Source organism: Dipodomys spectabilis, unplaced genomic scaffold (genome assembly GCF_019054845.1).
Source record: "Dipodomys spectabilis isolate Male_0828 unplaced genomic scaffold, ASM1905484v1 ptg000342l, whole genome shotgun sequence".
Lineage (NCBI taxonomy): Eukaryota > Metazoa > Chordata > Mammalia > Rodentia > Heteromyidae > Dipodomys > Dipodomys spectabilis.
This window is the reverse complement of record NW_024871019.1, coordinates 682,956-699,593: the sequence shown is the minus strand read 5'-3', so window position 1 is coordinate 699,593 and position 16,638 is coordinate 682,956. Positions and strand designations below refer to the sequence as shown.

At 40.6% G+C, this 16,638-nt stretch overlaps 1 protein-coding gene across 2 annotated transcripts in view; it reads left to right on the top strand.

Moving 5' to 3' along the window:
- Positions 1-16,638, top strand: part of Rasa2 (RAS p21 protein activator 2) — a 76,549-nt gene that overhangs the window by 19,878 nt on the left and 40,033 nt on the right. For both annotated transcript variants that reach the window (XM_042665715.1, XM_042665714.1), the window contains exons 4-5: positions 3,844-3,938; positions 13,465-13,541. In XM_042665715.1, the coding sequence (XP_042521649.1) occupies positions 3,844-3,938; positions 13,465-13,541 (172 nt within the window). The remainder of the gene's footprint in view (positions 1-3,843; positions 3,939-13,464; positions 13,542-16,638) is intronic.

Below are 16,638 nucleotides of genomic sequence, written 5' to 3'. Positions count from 1 at the left end.
GTGTGTGTGTGTGTGTGTGTGCGCGTGCGCGTGCACGTGCACGCGTGCATGTGTGTGTCTCCTAGGGCTTGAACTAGGCTTAGGCACTGTCTCTGAGGGGTTTCTTTTGTTGTTGTTCAAGGTTAGTGATCTACTACTTGAGCCATAACTCCATTTTTTGGCTTTTTGGCTTGCTAAATGGTCTTTCCTGCTCTGCATAGAATAGTTTTGTAAATCTTAGAGCTGAAAGTCATTTCCAGTGAACAGGAAACCAACCAGATGTAGAAAGTTGAAATACTTATCCACAGTCACACAACTAACAAATGACAGAATTGACACCAGGCTATGAAATAAGTACTGTATTGGGAGGAACATGAACAGTTGCAAACATTAGTTTCAGAATCTGTCTTCACTTATTAGTTAAGAACAACTATTTTTCAATAATTTTAAATATTTAAATATTTGAGACTGTGATTATAACCTCTACCTCCAAGATTATTAAAAGATGAAATGAGAAAACATGTAAGAATATCTGCTGCTTAGATGTTTACTAAATACTGGCTTTTCTCCAGGCACCTGTGGATCACGCTTGTTATTCTAGCTACTCAGGAGGCTGAGATTTAAGGATGCACAGGAAAGTCTGTGAGACTCTTATCTCTAGTGAGCTATTCAGAAAAAGCTGGCTCTGTGGCTCAAACGGTAGAGCGCTAGCCTTGAGCAAAAAAAAAAGACGCTCAGCATCAACATATAGGAACAGAGTTGAAGCCCTAGGACTAGCAAAATAGTAAAAATAAATAAATCCTAGCTTTTCTTTCAGTTCAGTTCTTTTGAGTCACTTGATGCTGTGACAAAATTCTAAGAGAAGCAATTTAAGAGGAAGAAACATTTGTGGGTTGTTTTTTTTTTTTCCTTTCAATTTCAGAGGTCTTAGTCTAGGGTCATCTGGCTCTGTTTCTAGGACATGATGAAGCAGAATGTTAGGATGGAAATGTTCTTCTGTATGGCTAAAAAACAGAAACAGACCGGGGTCAGAGTCTGCCCATCAAGGGTACACTCCCAATGACCTGCTTCTGACTCCTTGTTTCTACCCCTCACCCCCAAAACCACCAAATTATGGATCTGTCAGTAGATTAATGCATTGAGTAGGTCAGAGTTCACGAGATTTCTCCAATCACTTCCCCAGAGTTCCACCTGTGAACAGTGTGTTGGAGGCCAAATCTTCCACCCCTGAGTTTTGAGGGGATACTCTGTGGTTAAACCATAGCATTCAGTGTTCTTTCTGCTCTGTTTGTCTGCCTACCATTTTTAGTTCATGCCTGCCAGTTCATGATGTCATCTCAGGATGACAGATATGAGCCATAGGTGTTTTTGATTTTTTTCTTTTTACTTATTTGTATTTCAGAAACGTACCCCTCTTGCCTGTCCTTTTCTCCTCTCTCCTCCGTACTTCCTTTCCATTTATCACCTCACTTTTTTCTCTTTTTTTTATTTTCTGTCTTCTTACCTCCCCGCACCCTATTTTACTCCCCAAGGCTGCTGATAGTTTTATTTTCATGTATTAGTTTACCTAATAAAATATTGGACCTACAAAATTGACATCTTTAAAAAGAATTTTAGGATGAAGAACTGGCAATAAAATTGCATGTTCTTTTATCTTACAAGTGGTTTATGCAACTAGCCAGGGTTCTTTTTCTTAGGACGAGAACAATTAGGGACAGTAGTAGTATATACAAGATACAGATTAAGAAGAAAAGAGTATTTCTTCTGGGATGACAGTTTGTCTGGAACAGCATCAGCATCTCTATAGTTAGAATTACACATCGTGAGTGGAAAGAGAAACCTATAACAAACCAAAATGTTAAAATTTTTAAGCAGTAACTTTATTGAGATGTAATTCACAAATCAAAATTTTACCCTTTTAAATAATTTGTAGCTTGTTCAATGGCTCAGGAAAAGAATCCTTATTTGCACCAGAAAGAGAAAACAGAGAGAAACATAATAAAATGTTAACATCTAGAGATTCTAGATAAAGAATTTAGTTTTGTGTACTATTCTTACAACTTTTCAAGTTGTAAGATGATTTCAAAATATATTTGTAAAATGAAAAAACAGGTTATAGCACATTCATAGAGTTGTGTTATGACCACTGTCAGCTTCGAGAAAAAATGTTTTAAAGCATATTTGCCTTTTCTTTCCATTCCTTTGATCCACAAAAAAAGTTGGTATATCTTGATCTAAAATTTATTTAGGGGGGTGTGGGTGTGGGTGTGGGTATGGGTATGGGTATGGGTATGTGTGCGCACACATGTGCACACACACACACTCCAGTTGTGGGGCTTGAACTTGGATCCTGGACGTTGTTCCTGAGGTTTTGTGCTCAAGGCTAGCACTCTATCACATGAAACCACAGCTCCATTTCAGCTTTTTGGTGATTAATTGGAGATACCCAGGCTGGCTTCCAATCACGATCCTCAGATCTCAGCCTCCTGAGAAGTTAGGATTACAGGCGTAAGCAACCAGCACCTGGCCTTATTTACAGTTTTCTTAAGGTCTTCAAATGATCTAAAAGAGCAGTTTGTTTATGTCTTAAGTGAAAAAGTGGGAATAATTGAAGTACTTAAAATGAAAATTCTAAAGTGAAAATTCTGATTTGAAAAAAATTGAAGAAAGGTGAATTGTTTTTTAATGTTAGTGTATATTCTTTGTTGAAGATTTTAGTTAAAATTTTGGAAGAGTCATACATAAAACTTGGTCTGCTGCTTAAAACTTGAATTAAGGGGGCTGGGAAGATGGCTCAATGGTAGAGTGCTTGCCTTGCATGCCTCTGAGGCCCTGGGTTCAATTCCTCAGCACCACATAAGAAAAAAGCCAGAAGTGGTGCTGTGGCTCAAGTGGTAGAGCGCTAGCCTTGAGCTGAAGAGCTGAGGGACAGCGCCCAGGCCCAGAGTTCAGGCCCCACGACCTGAAAAAAAAAAAGAAAGAAAAACTTGAATTGAGGAAGGAAATGCTTTGTTACCAGCATGGCAAATACTTTATGATAATGAGACTTTCTCTGTCTCTTCCTTTCATCCTACTTTATTTTTTTTGTCTCTTCTGGAGAGGTGAAAAGATAGAAACTCTGGGGAACTGCCTTGATTTTTAAGTGTATTGAAGCTTTGATAAGGCAAAGTTTTAATGATAAGGGAATTTTAAGTTAGTTTGGTTACTGATATGTAAGATACTGTTTTTTCTTTTTACTCAAATGGAACTTCTAATCTCTGGCTGGATGCAGATACACCTGTAGGATGTATGATTATCCGCAATATTTAACAACTGGAAAGCTTAATTTGTACTACCATTGTGCATTGCTTTTTATATTGAATGTACTATGGATAAAAAGGTGAATCTGAATAAGTACTGAAACATGCAATTGCATGTAAGTACAACTGAATTTTTGTCTAATTCCTGGGTTAAAATGCACCAGAAAAGGCCTGCTAAGGGACAAGGGGAAAGGAGCCACTTCATTCTTAAATAAATAAATAAATAGAAAGAAGGGGGGCCCTGGGAAGGTGGCTCATTAGTAGAGTGCTTGCCTCACATGTATGACGCCCTGGGTTTGATTCCTCAGCATCACATAAACAAAAAGCTGGAAAGTAGTGCTGTGGCTCAAGTGGTAGAGCGCTCGCCTTGAGCTAAAGAGCTCAGGGACAGCTCCCAGGCCCAGAGTTCAAGCCCCATGACCGACAATCAGTCAAACAACAAACATAAAAAATGGGCTTTATTTTGTATCAGTAGGTGCATATTATTTTAAAACTTTGTAGTGCTCAGGAGTCTCAAGATTATGCAAAATAGGATTTTTCATATTATTTTACTTGTTTTCTACAGGAAAAGTAGCCATCAAAAAAGAAGACTTGTGTCACCACAGTGGTAAAGAAACTTGGTTTTCACTGCAGCCCGTTGACTCTAATTCAGAGGTTCAGGTAAGTATTAAGGCCGAAGTAATTTCCTATACAGAAAATGAGTAATTATTCCAGTTCATGTTGTTAGGGCATATTATTCCTTATTTAAAATCGTACAGACCTTTGAGTAAAACAACAGCAGAAAACAAAACCCAACAATTTGCCATATCAATTAAAAAATAATGAAATATTGCACATACAGGAAAAAAGAGAGGGCGATTTAGGAGACAAGATACAGCAGCACATTTGGAAAAGTCACAGTGAAACCCATTAATATATGTTAATAATTATAAAAATAGAAAAAAAATGCACATGGCTATATACATGTGAGGGTTTTTTTTGTTTTGTTTTGCCAGTTCTGGGGCTTGAACTCAGGGCATGGGCATTGTCCCTGAGCTTCTTTTGCTCAAGGTGAGCACTGCCACATGAGCCACAGCACCAGTTCTGGCTTTTTCTGTTTATATAGTACTGAGGAATCAAATCTAGGGCTTCATACATGCTAGGCAAGTACTCTAAGCCACATTCCCAGCCCACCTGTGAGTTTAAGGTTATATTAAGAGGCTTTTTCTTTCTTCCTTTCTTTCTTTCTTCCTTCCTTCCTTTCTTTCTTTCTTTCTTTCTTTCTTTCTTTCTTTCTTTCTTTCTTTCTTTCTTTTTCTTTCTTTCTCCCTTCCTTCCTTTCTTTCTTCCTTTCTTTCTTCCTTTCTTTCTTCCTTTCTTTCTTTCTTTCTTTCTTCCTTCCTTCCTTCCTTTCTTTCTTTCTTCCTTTCTTTCTTTCTTTCTTCCTTTCTTTCTTTCTTTCTTCCTTCCTTTCTTTCTTTCTTTCCTTCTTTCTTTCTTTCCTTTCTTTCTTTCTTTCCCTTCCTTCCTTCCTTCCCTCCCTCCCTCCCTCCATCCCTCCACCTATCTCTCCCTCCCCCCCTCTCTTTTTGTTCATTTTTGAGACAGGTTCTCACTATGTAACCCAGGCTGACCTAGAACTCAGAATCCTCCTGTCTCTGTCTCTCTGCCTCCCGAATGCAACTCTGACTGAGAAGGATAAGGCTGCAGTGTTGCTCATTCTGCCCAAGATGCTCTGTTCTTTCTCTGATAAACTAAGCTTGAGAAAATGGTCTTCATTCGAACCAGGCAGAAGCTTCATTTCTAGACCCACCCTTCCTTTTCTTCTCCTTTCTTTTGTTTGAAGGGGTATCATTACTCTTTTTAATCTCTTTTTTCCTCTTGCCAAAATAGCAAGCCTTTTATAGATCCTATATGTGAACAAAGATGTGTGTTTAGTCATGTAGCTGAACTTTCTATTTGTTTCTGGAAAAGTTGAGCAGTTCTGTTTGTGCAGTTGTTATTTCTGTTAAAGGGAATCTTCTTTTTTTTTTTTTTTTGTAACTCTATTTATTTATAAAATATGGTAAGGATTGTGAAACCGTTTCCCGAGGGCCTAACTGCAAGCAGTATTCTTCCTCTCTAAAAGAAGTTCTAATTCGCCCCTGTGACTCAAACAGAGATTTAAGACAAGGAAAAAGTGCTGCTAGCACAACCACAGCCATAGATAATTTGCAGATACAGTGAGCCTCCATTTTCTCGTGGCCTCAAGCATAGCTCTCCCTTGATTAAATGCTCAAATACTTGTATTTGGGTACTAAACCCCTTCTGAAGTGAACAGTGTAACCTGATGCTTCTCCACTCAAACTCATTGTAATACTCTTTTCTTTCCGTTTGACCAGAAATATTAGTCAGATTCCAGTTAAAGCACTGTTAGCCAGGTGAGAAGTAGTGTAAGAAGGAAGAAAGGATTTAATTGAAAAGTGTTTTATATGTGGTTACTACAGTGACTTTAACCTTGTGTCTCTGAAATGGGATCAAAGTTGCCCTGCTTCACTCATACAGTGTAAGAAGTAAGTGGACTGTACTTAAGAGTACTTGAAAAATGGTTGATTTCTGCTGGCCACTGGTGACTCACACCTGTAATCCTAGCTACTCAAGTGGCTGAGATCTGAGGATTGTGGTTGAAAGCCATCCTCGGCAGGAAAGTCCATGAGACTTTTATCTCCAGTGTAAGAACCAGAAAACTGGAAGTAGTAGAGCACTAGCCTTAAGCACAAAAACTCAGGGACAGTGCCCAGGCCCTGAGTTCAAGCCTATGACCAAAAAACCCTGCTAATTTCTATTCAAATAATGTTTTGCCACTAATTTGGAGGCTGATAATATACTTTTACCCAAAGGCAGATTTTTTTAAAAAAGTTTTAATGCTAATTTTTATTTTTAACTTTTGATGCACAGTTTAGTACATTTTCCATAAAAAGTCCACCATGAGAAACATGGTATGGTGTTTGTCTTGCCTTTTCTCCTTTCCCCTCTCTCCCTCTCCCCTTCTTTCCCTCTCTTTTGTTGTCCTCTCCCTCCCTCCCTCTCTCTCTCTCTCTCTCTCTTCTAGCCCTGGAGCTTGAACACAGGGCCTTGGCGCTGTTCCTGAGCTTCTTTGGCTCAAGGCTAGCACTCTACCACTTGAGCCACAGCGCCACTTCTGGCTTTTTCTGTGTATGTGGTACTGAGAAATCGAACCCAGAGCTTCACTCATGCTAGGCTAGCGCTCTACCACTAAGCCACATTCCCAGTCCCCCTCTTCCTTTTTTTGCTACGTGGGTTTACTGTGTAACACAGGCTGGCCTCAAATCCACGACCTCCCAAGTGCTAGGATTGGAGTCACATACCACTACACCCACCTACTCTCTCCAGTATTTTAAACTATAAGCAAGTCAAGAAAAGGCTTTAAAATTTTGATCTGAAATGAAATGTGTGGATTCATTCACAATTTATGAAGTACATGCTTCTTAGCATCATGGTAAATTTGCAAAAGGATTTAAAGATTCCAATTCTGAAGACATAGAAGTCTATTGAATATCCTTTACATAATTTTTAGAGATGGAATTAATATGGACACAGGCTTTCATGAAGCATGAAGATTGTGGTTAGTGGTGTTTACCTATTAGCTACAGTAGTGGTATTTTAAACTTTGCCACAGGTTATTTTCCTGACCATTAGTGACTCATTGTTGCAAGTTTCTTGTCATAAATGAGACTAAGATTTTTGAACTGTTTATAATAGATTCTAAAAGGGAGGTGATGGCAGAGGTGAGAGTCTGCATTCCATTTGGGAATACTGTTGTTGTTTTACCCCCACACTGATGCAGGAATACTGAATTAGCTTTATGAGTCTAGCACAGAGAGAATAGCAGGCCATGATTAATACAGATCCTAGTTGGTGTGTTCAGTTATATATGTTCTATAAAATTTCACAAATACACCTCACTTGTGTACATTTTCTAAAACTTTATATACATTATCCTGAAAAAATAAGAAGAAAGCCGTGAGACAGGCTGACCTCAGCAGGAGCTCGTTCTAGTGAGTACTTGTAGTGATCACAGCCGTTAAGTCAGGACAAGGGTAATAACATAATATGCATTATCCCATTTGGTTGTCACAGAGGCAATACTAGGTAGGTAGCGTAACCTCCCATTTTACAGTTTGGGGAGTCGCTTCTCCAGAGACCCTGATGAACTAAGGGGTGGGGTCAGAATTTCAGGAGAGATCTAATTGTGAGACTCCACTCCAGGTTTCTATGCCACCTTTCACTACTCTCTACTGTTAGTCATTAAAAAAGGGGAGGGGGGGCTTCAGTGGGAGCATCAAAATGTCAGGAACTGCTGTGCGCTGGTGGCTCACACCTGTAATCCTACCTACTCCAGAGGCTGAGATCTGAGCATGGAAGCCAGCCTGGGCAGCAAAGTCTGTGAAGCGGGGAGTGGGCGACAGCTCCTAGACCCTGAGTTCAAGCTCTAGTACCTGCAGCCAAAAAGCAGAAGCCTAGGGGCTGGGAAGGTGGCTCAGTGGTAGAGTGCTTGCCTTGCATGTATGAGGCCCTGGATTCTATTCCTCAGCACCACATAAACAGAAAGGGCTGGAAGTGGCACTGTGGCTCAAGTGGTAGAGTGCTCGCCTTGAGCTGAAGAGCTGAGGGACAGTGCCCAGGCCCAGATTTCAAGCCCTACGACTGACAAAAAACAAACCTACTCAAATGAAAGAAAAAAAAAGAAGGGTATTAGGAAGTTGCTAGGGAGCTTCCTAGAATATAATTAGGGAGCTTCACTGTGACCAACAAGAGCCAGAAAGTTACCAGGCTCTTGTGGAGGTACTACATCTTCAGAGAGGTTAGAGAACAGAACTAGGTAAAATTCACATAGTGTATACCATCTCATTGATATACTATGTCATTGAACTGTAGAACCTCACTAAATGCAGCAGTACTCACCGCAAGAGATAGGTGAGAACCGAGAGCCACTGACTCAATTCTTTCCCTTTGACTTTGCAGAATGAAGAGGTAGTACGGTTTCCTTTTTCTATCTCCCTCTCGTTTTTAATAACTTTATTTGCAAAATGAAGAGAAAAGGCCATTTGAAGATATCATGCATTCTTTCATATGTCTCTTGAGACAGTTTCTTCCTCTGTTTCTCTCTCTAAATGCACCCTCTTACTAACAACTGAAAAATGCCATATCCTCCAAGCAGCCTACTCACTCTGTAAGATGTGACCCAGAATTTTACAGAATCTGGCTGGACTTCAGCTGCACACTGAAGTCTGAATTTGATATGGTTGGACTTAGAGTCATTGTAGAGCAGAACATTTTGGAACATCAGGAGGCATGTTACCATAGGGGTTAGGATATGACTAGTAGATGTTTGATATCCTAAGTTTACATTAATTGGCATGTGTTACCCCAAATACTTGTACTATCCTTGGACCTCCCTTAGGAAACAGAATTAATAAACCAGCTGCAGACCAAATTATGTCACATTTCTCATCAAACCTAAAGTGTTTCCTTGTCCATGGTCTTGGATTCCTTCTTTGTTGGTAGTGTCTGTTTTCTGCAGTTGCTTTTAGGATTTTTCTTTTTTATCCTGTTCTTAGCTGTCTTCCTACTGCTAGATAGTTTCCTTTATATTTATTCTACTTCCATGTTCCTAAAAGTGGCTTGATGTCTTTCATCAGTTTGGGAAAATTCCAAGAAGTTATCTTCATCTAATCCCTCCTTCTTCCTCACCACTCCCCCCCCACCCCGCCCCACCCCAATCTATTTTGTGTCTACTGGGATTCCAGTTCCATGAATAATAGACTCCTTCACCATGTCTCATATGTCTCATGGTCTTCCTTCCCTGTGCTACATCCTGAGTACTTTCTGCTGACTGACTTATCATCCCATTTTGCCATTGCTTTTCTTCAGCTGTGGCTAATCTGCTGTTCAGTTCACCTTCATGTCAGTAATTTTTATTCTAAATTATTAACTCATTTGATAGTTGTAACTTACCTGCTGCATTTTTTACCTCATTGTCCCTCCCTCTCTCTACCGCCTTCCTTACTGGGGTTTGAACTCAGGGCCTTGTACTTGCTAGGCAAGGCACTCTACTACTTGAGCCATACCCCTTTTGTTTTTGTTGTTTGGGGTATAAGGTCTTACATTTTTGCCCATGCCACTCGGGACCTATCTCTCCTCCCTCTTGCATAGATGGAATGACAGGTGCACACACCACCCGTAGCTTTTGTGTTGAGATGGGATCTCAATAGCTTTTCCCCCAGACTAGTCTCAAATTACAGTTCTTATCTCTGCCTCATGAGCAGCTATGATAGCAAGCATGAACCACTGCACCAGGCCTCTAGAGGAGAAAACTTGTATTACTACAGTCTAATTCTATAAAATGACAGCTACAAGCAAAATTGAAGTGTTGTGCAAAAATTGGATTTTTCTGAAATGTCCACAGATACAGTGTACTAATGGGGGAAAAATCAGCTTCAATGAATTTTCAGCTTTTGGTCATTTTTTTTCATGAAAGAAATACAATAGGAGCTGGGAAAGTGGCTCAGTGGTAGAGCGCTTGCCTTGCATGCATGAGGCCGTGGGTTCGATTCCTCAGCACCACATAAGCAGACAAAGCCAGAAGTGGCGCTGTGGCTCAAGTGGTAGAGCGCTAGCCTTGAGCTGAAGAGCTGAGGGACAGTGCCCAGGCCCAGAGTTTAGGCCCCACGACTAAAAAAAAAAAAAAAAAAGAAAGAAAGAAAGAAATACAATAGTAGAGACTTCGACAGTTCTACAGTGGTAGTACAGCTTTGAAATTGTAGAACATCAAAAAGGACATTTTCTCAAATCTACCAACCTGAGTAATAAATGTATCAATATTTTGATAGATGCTCTTGTAGTAATTTATATACATGCTGCTTTTCTCAAATGAACATTATATTTCATACCTATTTTGTTTCCTTACTATCATGTACATACTTCTATATTAAAGTATATAATAAGGTAATAAGGTAGTGTTTTATGATTTTAAAATTATAATTTCCTTTATGTTAGTGTTACACACTAATAGTATGTTTTGTGTTGGCCTTGTCTGTACTCTTTCCTTAATCAGGTTAATATTAACTAATATTGAAAGAATACTCTGGGGGCTGGGAAGGTAGCTCAGTGGTAGAGTGCTTGCCTCGCATGCATGAGGCCCTGGGTTTGATTCCTCAGCACCACATAAGCAGAAAAAGCCGGAAATGGTGCTGTGGCTCAAGTGGTAGAGCGCTTGCCTTGAGCTGAAGAGCTGAGGGACAGCACCCAAGCCCAGAGTTCAAGCCCCACGACTGACAAAGAAAAAAAAAAAAAAAGACTACTCTGTTACCTATCAGTGGAAGTAATTAACATATTGGCTAGGCTCTGACTCAGTGATAATGATCCTGGTAGAATACCACTGAATATCTTTTGCTAGATTTGACAGTATTATGATTTTAGTTGTGACTAAAATGATTATACTTTTTCCTACTCTATTTTTATAGTTTTAGAAATTAAGATCTTAGATATTTCCTGAGAAACAGTTGGAAGTACTTCATTAGCATACAATTTCTACTAGAAAGTATGTACATTTTAAAATAGAAAAATGGCTTTGTGATCTGAGTGGTTGTACAGCTGTCTAAGCTCCCTTCCAAGCCAAGTAACTATACAAGTGCTTTATGACAGAAAACATGATTTTTTATTTTTTTGCCAGTCCTGGGGCTTGAACACAGGGCCTGGGCACTCCCTGAGCTGCTTTTGCTCAAGGCAAGCACTCTACCACTTGAGCCACAGGGCCTCTTCCAGCTTTTTCTGTGTATATCATACTTAGGAATCGAACCCAGAGCTTCATGCATGCTAAGCAAGCACTCTACCACTAAGCCACATTCTCTGTCCTATACTTAGATTTTTAATGGACTAATGGCTTAACTTAGTTCCATTTCTACTAACAGCTGTTGCTCAGTGATACCTTTGTTGATTTAAAGCTTAACTTTCTCATGCCCCTTTGTAACTAAGATCTGCCACTATTCTCTTCACCTATTAGCCATCCAACCCTGGGCTTGGTAGCTAGTAGGCCTCAGAGCCATTCTTGTATGACAAGTCCCTTAAAATAGCCATGATGATTCAGGTTAGATTCTTGGAAAGGATGTCTGATAGGCTGTTGTGAAGAAGACAGTGACTAGATAATAAAACCTAACTGTTGATGATCACTAGACATCAGACCCCTGATGTCTCCACTTGTCACCTGAGTGGAGGTGATCTAGCACCCTCCCTCCTTTTTTTTTTTTTTTTAAGAAATGGTCTTTTTATCAAATAGTATTTGGGCAAGTGAATCTAACATTATTACTTTTTTGGCGGGGGGGGTTGTCTGGTTGTGGGGCCTGAACTCGGCCTGGGTGCTGTCCCTCAGCTCTTCAGCTCAAGGCTAGCATTCTACCACTTGAGCCACAGCGCCACTTCCGGCTTTTTTCTTTTTGCTTATGTGGTGCTGAGGAATCGAACCCAGGGCCTCAAGCATGCAAGGCAAGCACTCTACCACTGAGCCACCTTCCCAGCCCTACTTTTTTTTTTTTTTTGATCAGTCATGGGGCTTGAACTCTGGGCCTGGGCACTATCCCTCAGCTCTTCAGTTCAAGGCGAACGCTGTACCACTTGAACCACAGTGCCACTTCCGGTTTTCTGAGTGGTTTATTGGAGATAGGAGTCTCACGGAGTTTCCTGCCCGGGCTGGCTTTGAACTGTGATCCTCAGATCTCAGCCTCCTGAGTAGCTAGGATTCCAGATGTGAGCCACTGGCACCCAGTTCAAACTTAACTTTTTTTAAATTAAATAATGTTTTCATTTCCTGGAATTCATTTTGATAAATATTATTTAATATGATCAGTGCACATAGGCATTGTGGTGGTTTTTTTCCTTTTAATTTATTTTTTGTTTATATCATACCAAAGAATAGAACCAGGACCTCACACATACTAGACAAGCACTCTACCACTAAGCCACATTCCCAGGCCAAACTTAACTGTTCTTAAAACTATTTTTTAATACCTACATAAGAAAACATGCCTTTATTTTATTTTCATCTTTCCACCCATGTTCTTGACCATATGTTTGGTCTATTTTCTCCCAGGCACATTGTGAGCTTCCTGTAAATAGTAACCCTATCTTAGCCAGGCACCAGTGGCTCATGCCTGAGTAGCTCATCCTAGCTACTCAGGAGGCTGAGATCTGAGGATCCCGGTTGAAAGCCAGCCTGCAGGAAAGTCCGTGAGACTCTTATCTCCAGCTAACCACCAGAAAACCAGAAGTGTGCTGTGGCTCGAGTGGTAGAGCACTAGCCTTGAGCTGAAGAGCTGAGGGACAGTGTTCAGGCCCAGAGTTCAAGCCCCAGGACTGACAAAAAAAATAAAAATAAAAGAGAGAGAGAGAGATCCTATGTTAAACATATCTGTCCACTCCCACGGAGCCTCCTAAAACATAGTAGATGTCTCATAAATTTTCATTAGCTGCTAGAAGTAAATAATAACAAATTGAGTCTCATTTGCTTTAAGTTTTGTTTATTTAGAATTGTTACGATTTCTCTGTCTTTTAGTGAAATTGCCACTGTTCTTACTGCTGATTTATCTTTTCTGATAAAGCACCTTACATTTTATAATTTAATTTGCTAAAATTTTCCTAAAACACAGGTTCTTGTCTTTCTTTTTAATTTGTGATCATTGAGATATTCACTGAACAGAGCACAAAATTCATAAATTTAAATACATATTTGGTTATAGACTATTTTCTTTCAGAATTTTGTTTGTATTTTTTTTGGGGGGGGGGGTCCGGTTGTGGGGTCTGAATTCTAGGCTTGGGTGCTATCCCTCAGCTCTTCAGCTCAAGGCTAGTGCTCTACCACTTGAGCCGCAGCACCACTTCCGGCTTTTTTCTTTTTGCTTATGTGGTACTGAGGAATCGAACCCAGGGCCTCATGCATGCAAGGCAAGCGCTCTACCACTGAGCCACCTTCCCAGCCTTCTTTCAGTATTTTGATCTATGTTGTTGATTTTAATCACTTAAGTACTTAGTGTAGGCTAGTGTGTTGCTAGTGGTCATTAGATAAATATAGGTAGTATTTTTAAAAGATCATCCTTTCATATGTTGTTGGCAAAATAGACTACTCAGTATGTAACTTTTTTTTTTGTCATAGGGTAAAGTTCACCTTGAATTAAAACTGAATGAACTGATAACAGAGAATGGAACAGTGTGCCAGCAGCTTGTTGTACAGTAAGCATTACTTCTTTTATCAAAATCAACTAGAAATAATTCGCCATTTTGTGTTCTTAAGCAAACTTCATATTTTTAAATGTTTTAAAAACTCATTTCAAAAATGAAACTCTGATAATGTCATTTCTTTACTAAATTGATAACTCAGTTTTATTTTTCTGGTCTACTTTAGGATACAATTCATTCATTGCTTAAGCCAAATTTTATTGAATGTGGGTTAAAGGATGCAGGTATGACGAGATCACAGATAAGAATGTTTAACTAGTCGGGCACTGGTGGCTCACGCCTGTAATCCTAGCTACTCAGGAGGCTGAGATCTGAGGATCGCGGTTCAAAGCCAGCCTGGGCAGGAGAGACCGTGAGACTCCTATCTCCAATAAACCACCACAAAACCGGAAGTGGTGCTGTAGCTCAAGTGGTAGAGCGCTTGCCTTGAGCTGAAGAGCTGAGGGACAGCGCCCAGGCCCAGAGTTCAAGCCCCACGACCGACCAAAAAAAAAAAAAAGAAAAGAATGTTTAACTACTTGGCCGTGGAGACTTGAAAGGGGTTTCTTGAAAAAGTCCTGTAAAAGAAACTCATTCCATCAAGCTTTAGAAACCCTTCGAGCCCGGGGTGGGGGTGGGGGGACTGAGGAGAGTCAAGAATGCTTGCTTTGAGGCTGGACATGGTGGCTCACCCTTGTAAGCCTAGCTACTCAGGAAACTGCAATCTGAGGATTACAGTTCAAAGCCAGCCCAGGCAGAGTCTTATCTCCAGTTAACCACCAGAACACGCTGTGGCTCAAGTGATAGAGTGCTAGCCTTGAGCTGAAATGCTGAGGGCCAGCGCCCAGACCCAGAGTTCAAGCTCCATGACCCCCCCCCCCCCCAAAAAAAAAAAGAATGCTTGCTTTGAGATTACCAGGACCAAATGTATGGAAGCCCATGTGGTTTGGATTCATTTTTATCTCTTCTACCTTGGTCATTGTTATCACCCAGACTCCAGTCCTCTGTGCTAGCTTCCTTCCTCCAGGTTGTCAGCCTCCCAGGCGCTCTTCATCCACACATGCTTTCTGTACCTCAGTGACTTCTGAGTACCCCCGACGTGGCGAGGCCAGCCTTGCCAGTGGGAGGCTGCTGCTTGGGGTTTGGTTTTTTGGTTTTGGTTTTTTTTTTTTTTTTTTTTGCCAGTCCTGGGGCTTGAACTCAGGGCCCAGGCACTGTCCCTGAGCTGCTTTTTGCTCAAGGCTAGCACTCTACCACTTGCTTTTACCACACCCTCATACCTCAGGGAAGGGACCAACTCCTGTTGCTGTTCCAACCAGAACGTGCTCTCAAGTTGTGAAAACCCAGCTCTAATATTTACATATCTAATACTACGTATCGAGTTATTTAATTCTGAGAACTTTGATAGAAGGATGGAATACATTATGATCCATTATTCCTAAATATATCAGTGTAAAGGAGTAAGAGTGTGTGTATGTGTGTGTATGCGTGTACATATACATGAATGCAGTGCCAGTACTGGGGCTTGAACTGAGGACCTAGTACTCTTACCTTTTTTGCTCAGGGCTGATTCTTTGCCACATTTGAGCCATACTTCTGACTTTTTGGTGGTTACCTAGAGATTTTTTTTCATGATCTGTCACCGTAGGCATTTTCTTGAAGGTTCCTTAAGCTATCCTCTTAATCCCTCTTCCCTTCATCCCTCTTAGTTACCTTTATATGAAGGCATTTAATGTGTATCTGGGTATTGCTTGAGAAAAATCACAGCCTGATTACATTTTCATTTCAGCGTCACATGAACACTTAATTTGCCCTAGAATCTTTACTTCTTAAACACACCTACAAGATTTTCCCACCATGTGGGAAAAGTAAAACTGTTTTTCCTTTCTTGAACCTTGTTTGCCTCTATCTTTTGGACTGTGTGTACTATAGCAGTATGAGTTACCCCTTTGTCCAGTGAACGCTGCCTTGGGAGTCCACTTCCATCTTCTTCTTCCACTTTAGGAATCTCAGTCCTTCAGCTCTGCCTCCTTTCTCCTGCTTCATCAGCTTTACCCTCTCCTCTAGATGGTTTTCACCACCATATAAACATGTTCCAGCATAGTAACTCCCATCCTGAAAGATAGGCCTCCCTAGATCTGATCTCTGCTCACACTTCCCCCTCCCCAGATCCCCATCCAGTTTCTAGAGATTACTAGGTTGAACCGTGAAGACACAGAGTATTTCTCCATCAGTGAAGACATTATTGGTCAACTGATTAGAGAATGCTTTTAAGAAACCAAGACGTAGATGCCAAGAATGGTCATTACTAATGGAATGATGTTGCTTCTAGAACTTGGACGGAGACAACCTGAAATATGATTCATGTGACTGAAAACGGAATTTATTTTGCTTAAAATTTTAAAACTACACGTAGTTAATGGCTGCAGTGTTAGTATAGCTCCAGTGAAAAAAACCTGTACTCCTTAGCATTGGTGGTTTCAGCATTGAGGAAAATACAAGATGAAGCTAGAATATCTTGTGGAGACAAAGTAAGGAAGTACTCAAAAAATAAATGGCACCTACAGAAAGAACATTGAAGGCAATAGGAAAGAACTTGACCAAATCTGGGACAATTTGAGCCTGAAGAGAAGTAAACAGTAATAATGGCTTAAAACCAGTGGAATAAAATAAATATTCACAAGCTAGTACTGATATATATGAATAAAAAATACAGAGAGAGGACTGCTTTTTACTTACAGACTTTCAATTAATAATTGTAGGAGGAAGGCCAGGTACTGGTGGCTCACATCTGTAATCCTAGCTACTCAGGAGGCTGAGATCTGGATTGCAGTTCAAAGCCAGCCCTGGCAAGGAAAGTCCTTGAGACTTTTTTTTTGTGTGTGTGGTCGTGGGGCTTGAACTCTGGGCCTGGGCGCTGTCCCTCAGCTCTTCAGCTCAAGGTGAGCACTCTACCTCTTGAGCCACAGCACCACTTCTGGTTTTCTAGTGGTTTATTGGAGATCAGAGTCTCATGGACTTTTTTTGCCCAGACTGGCTTTGAACTATGATCCTCATCTCAGCCTCCTGAGTAGCTAGGATTGCAAGCGTGAGCTACCGGCGCCCAGCTTCC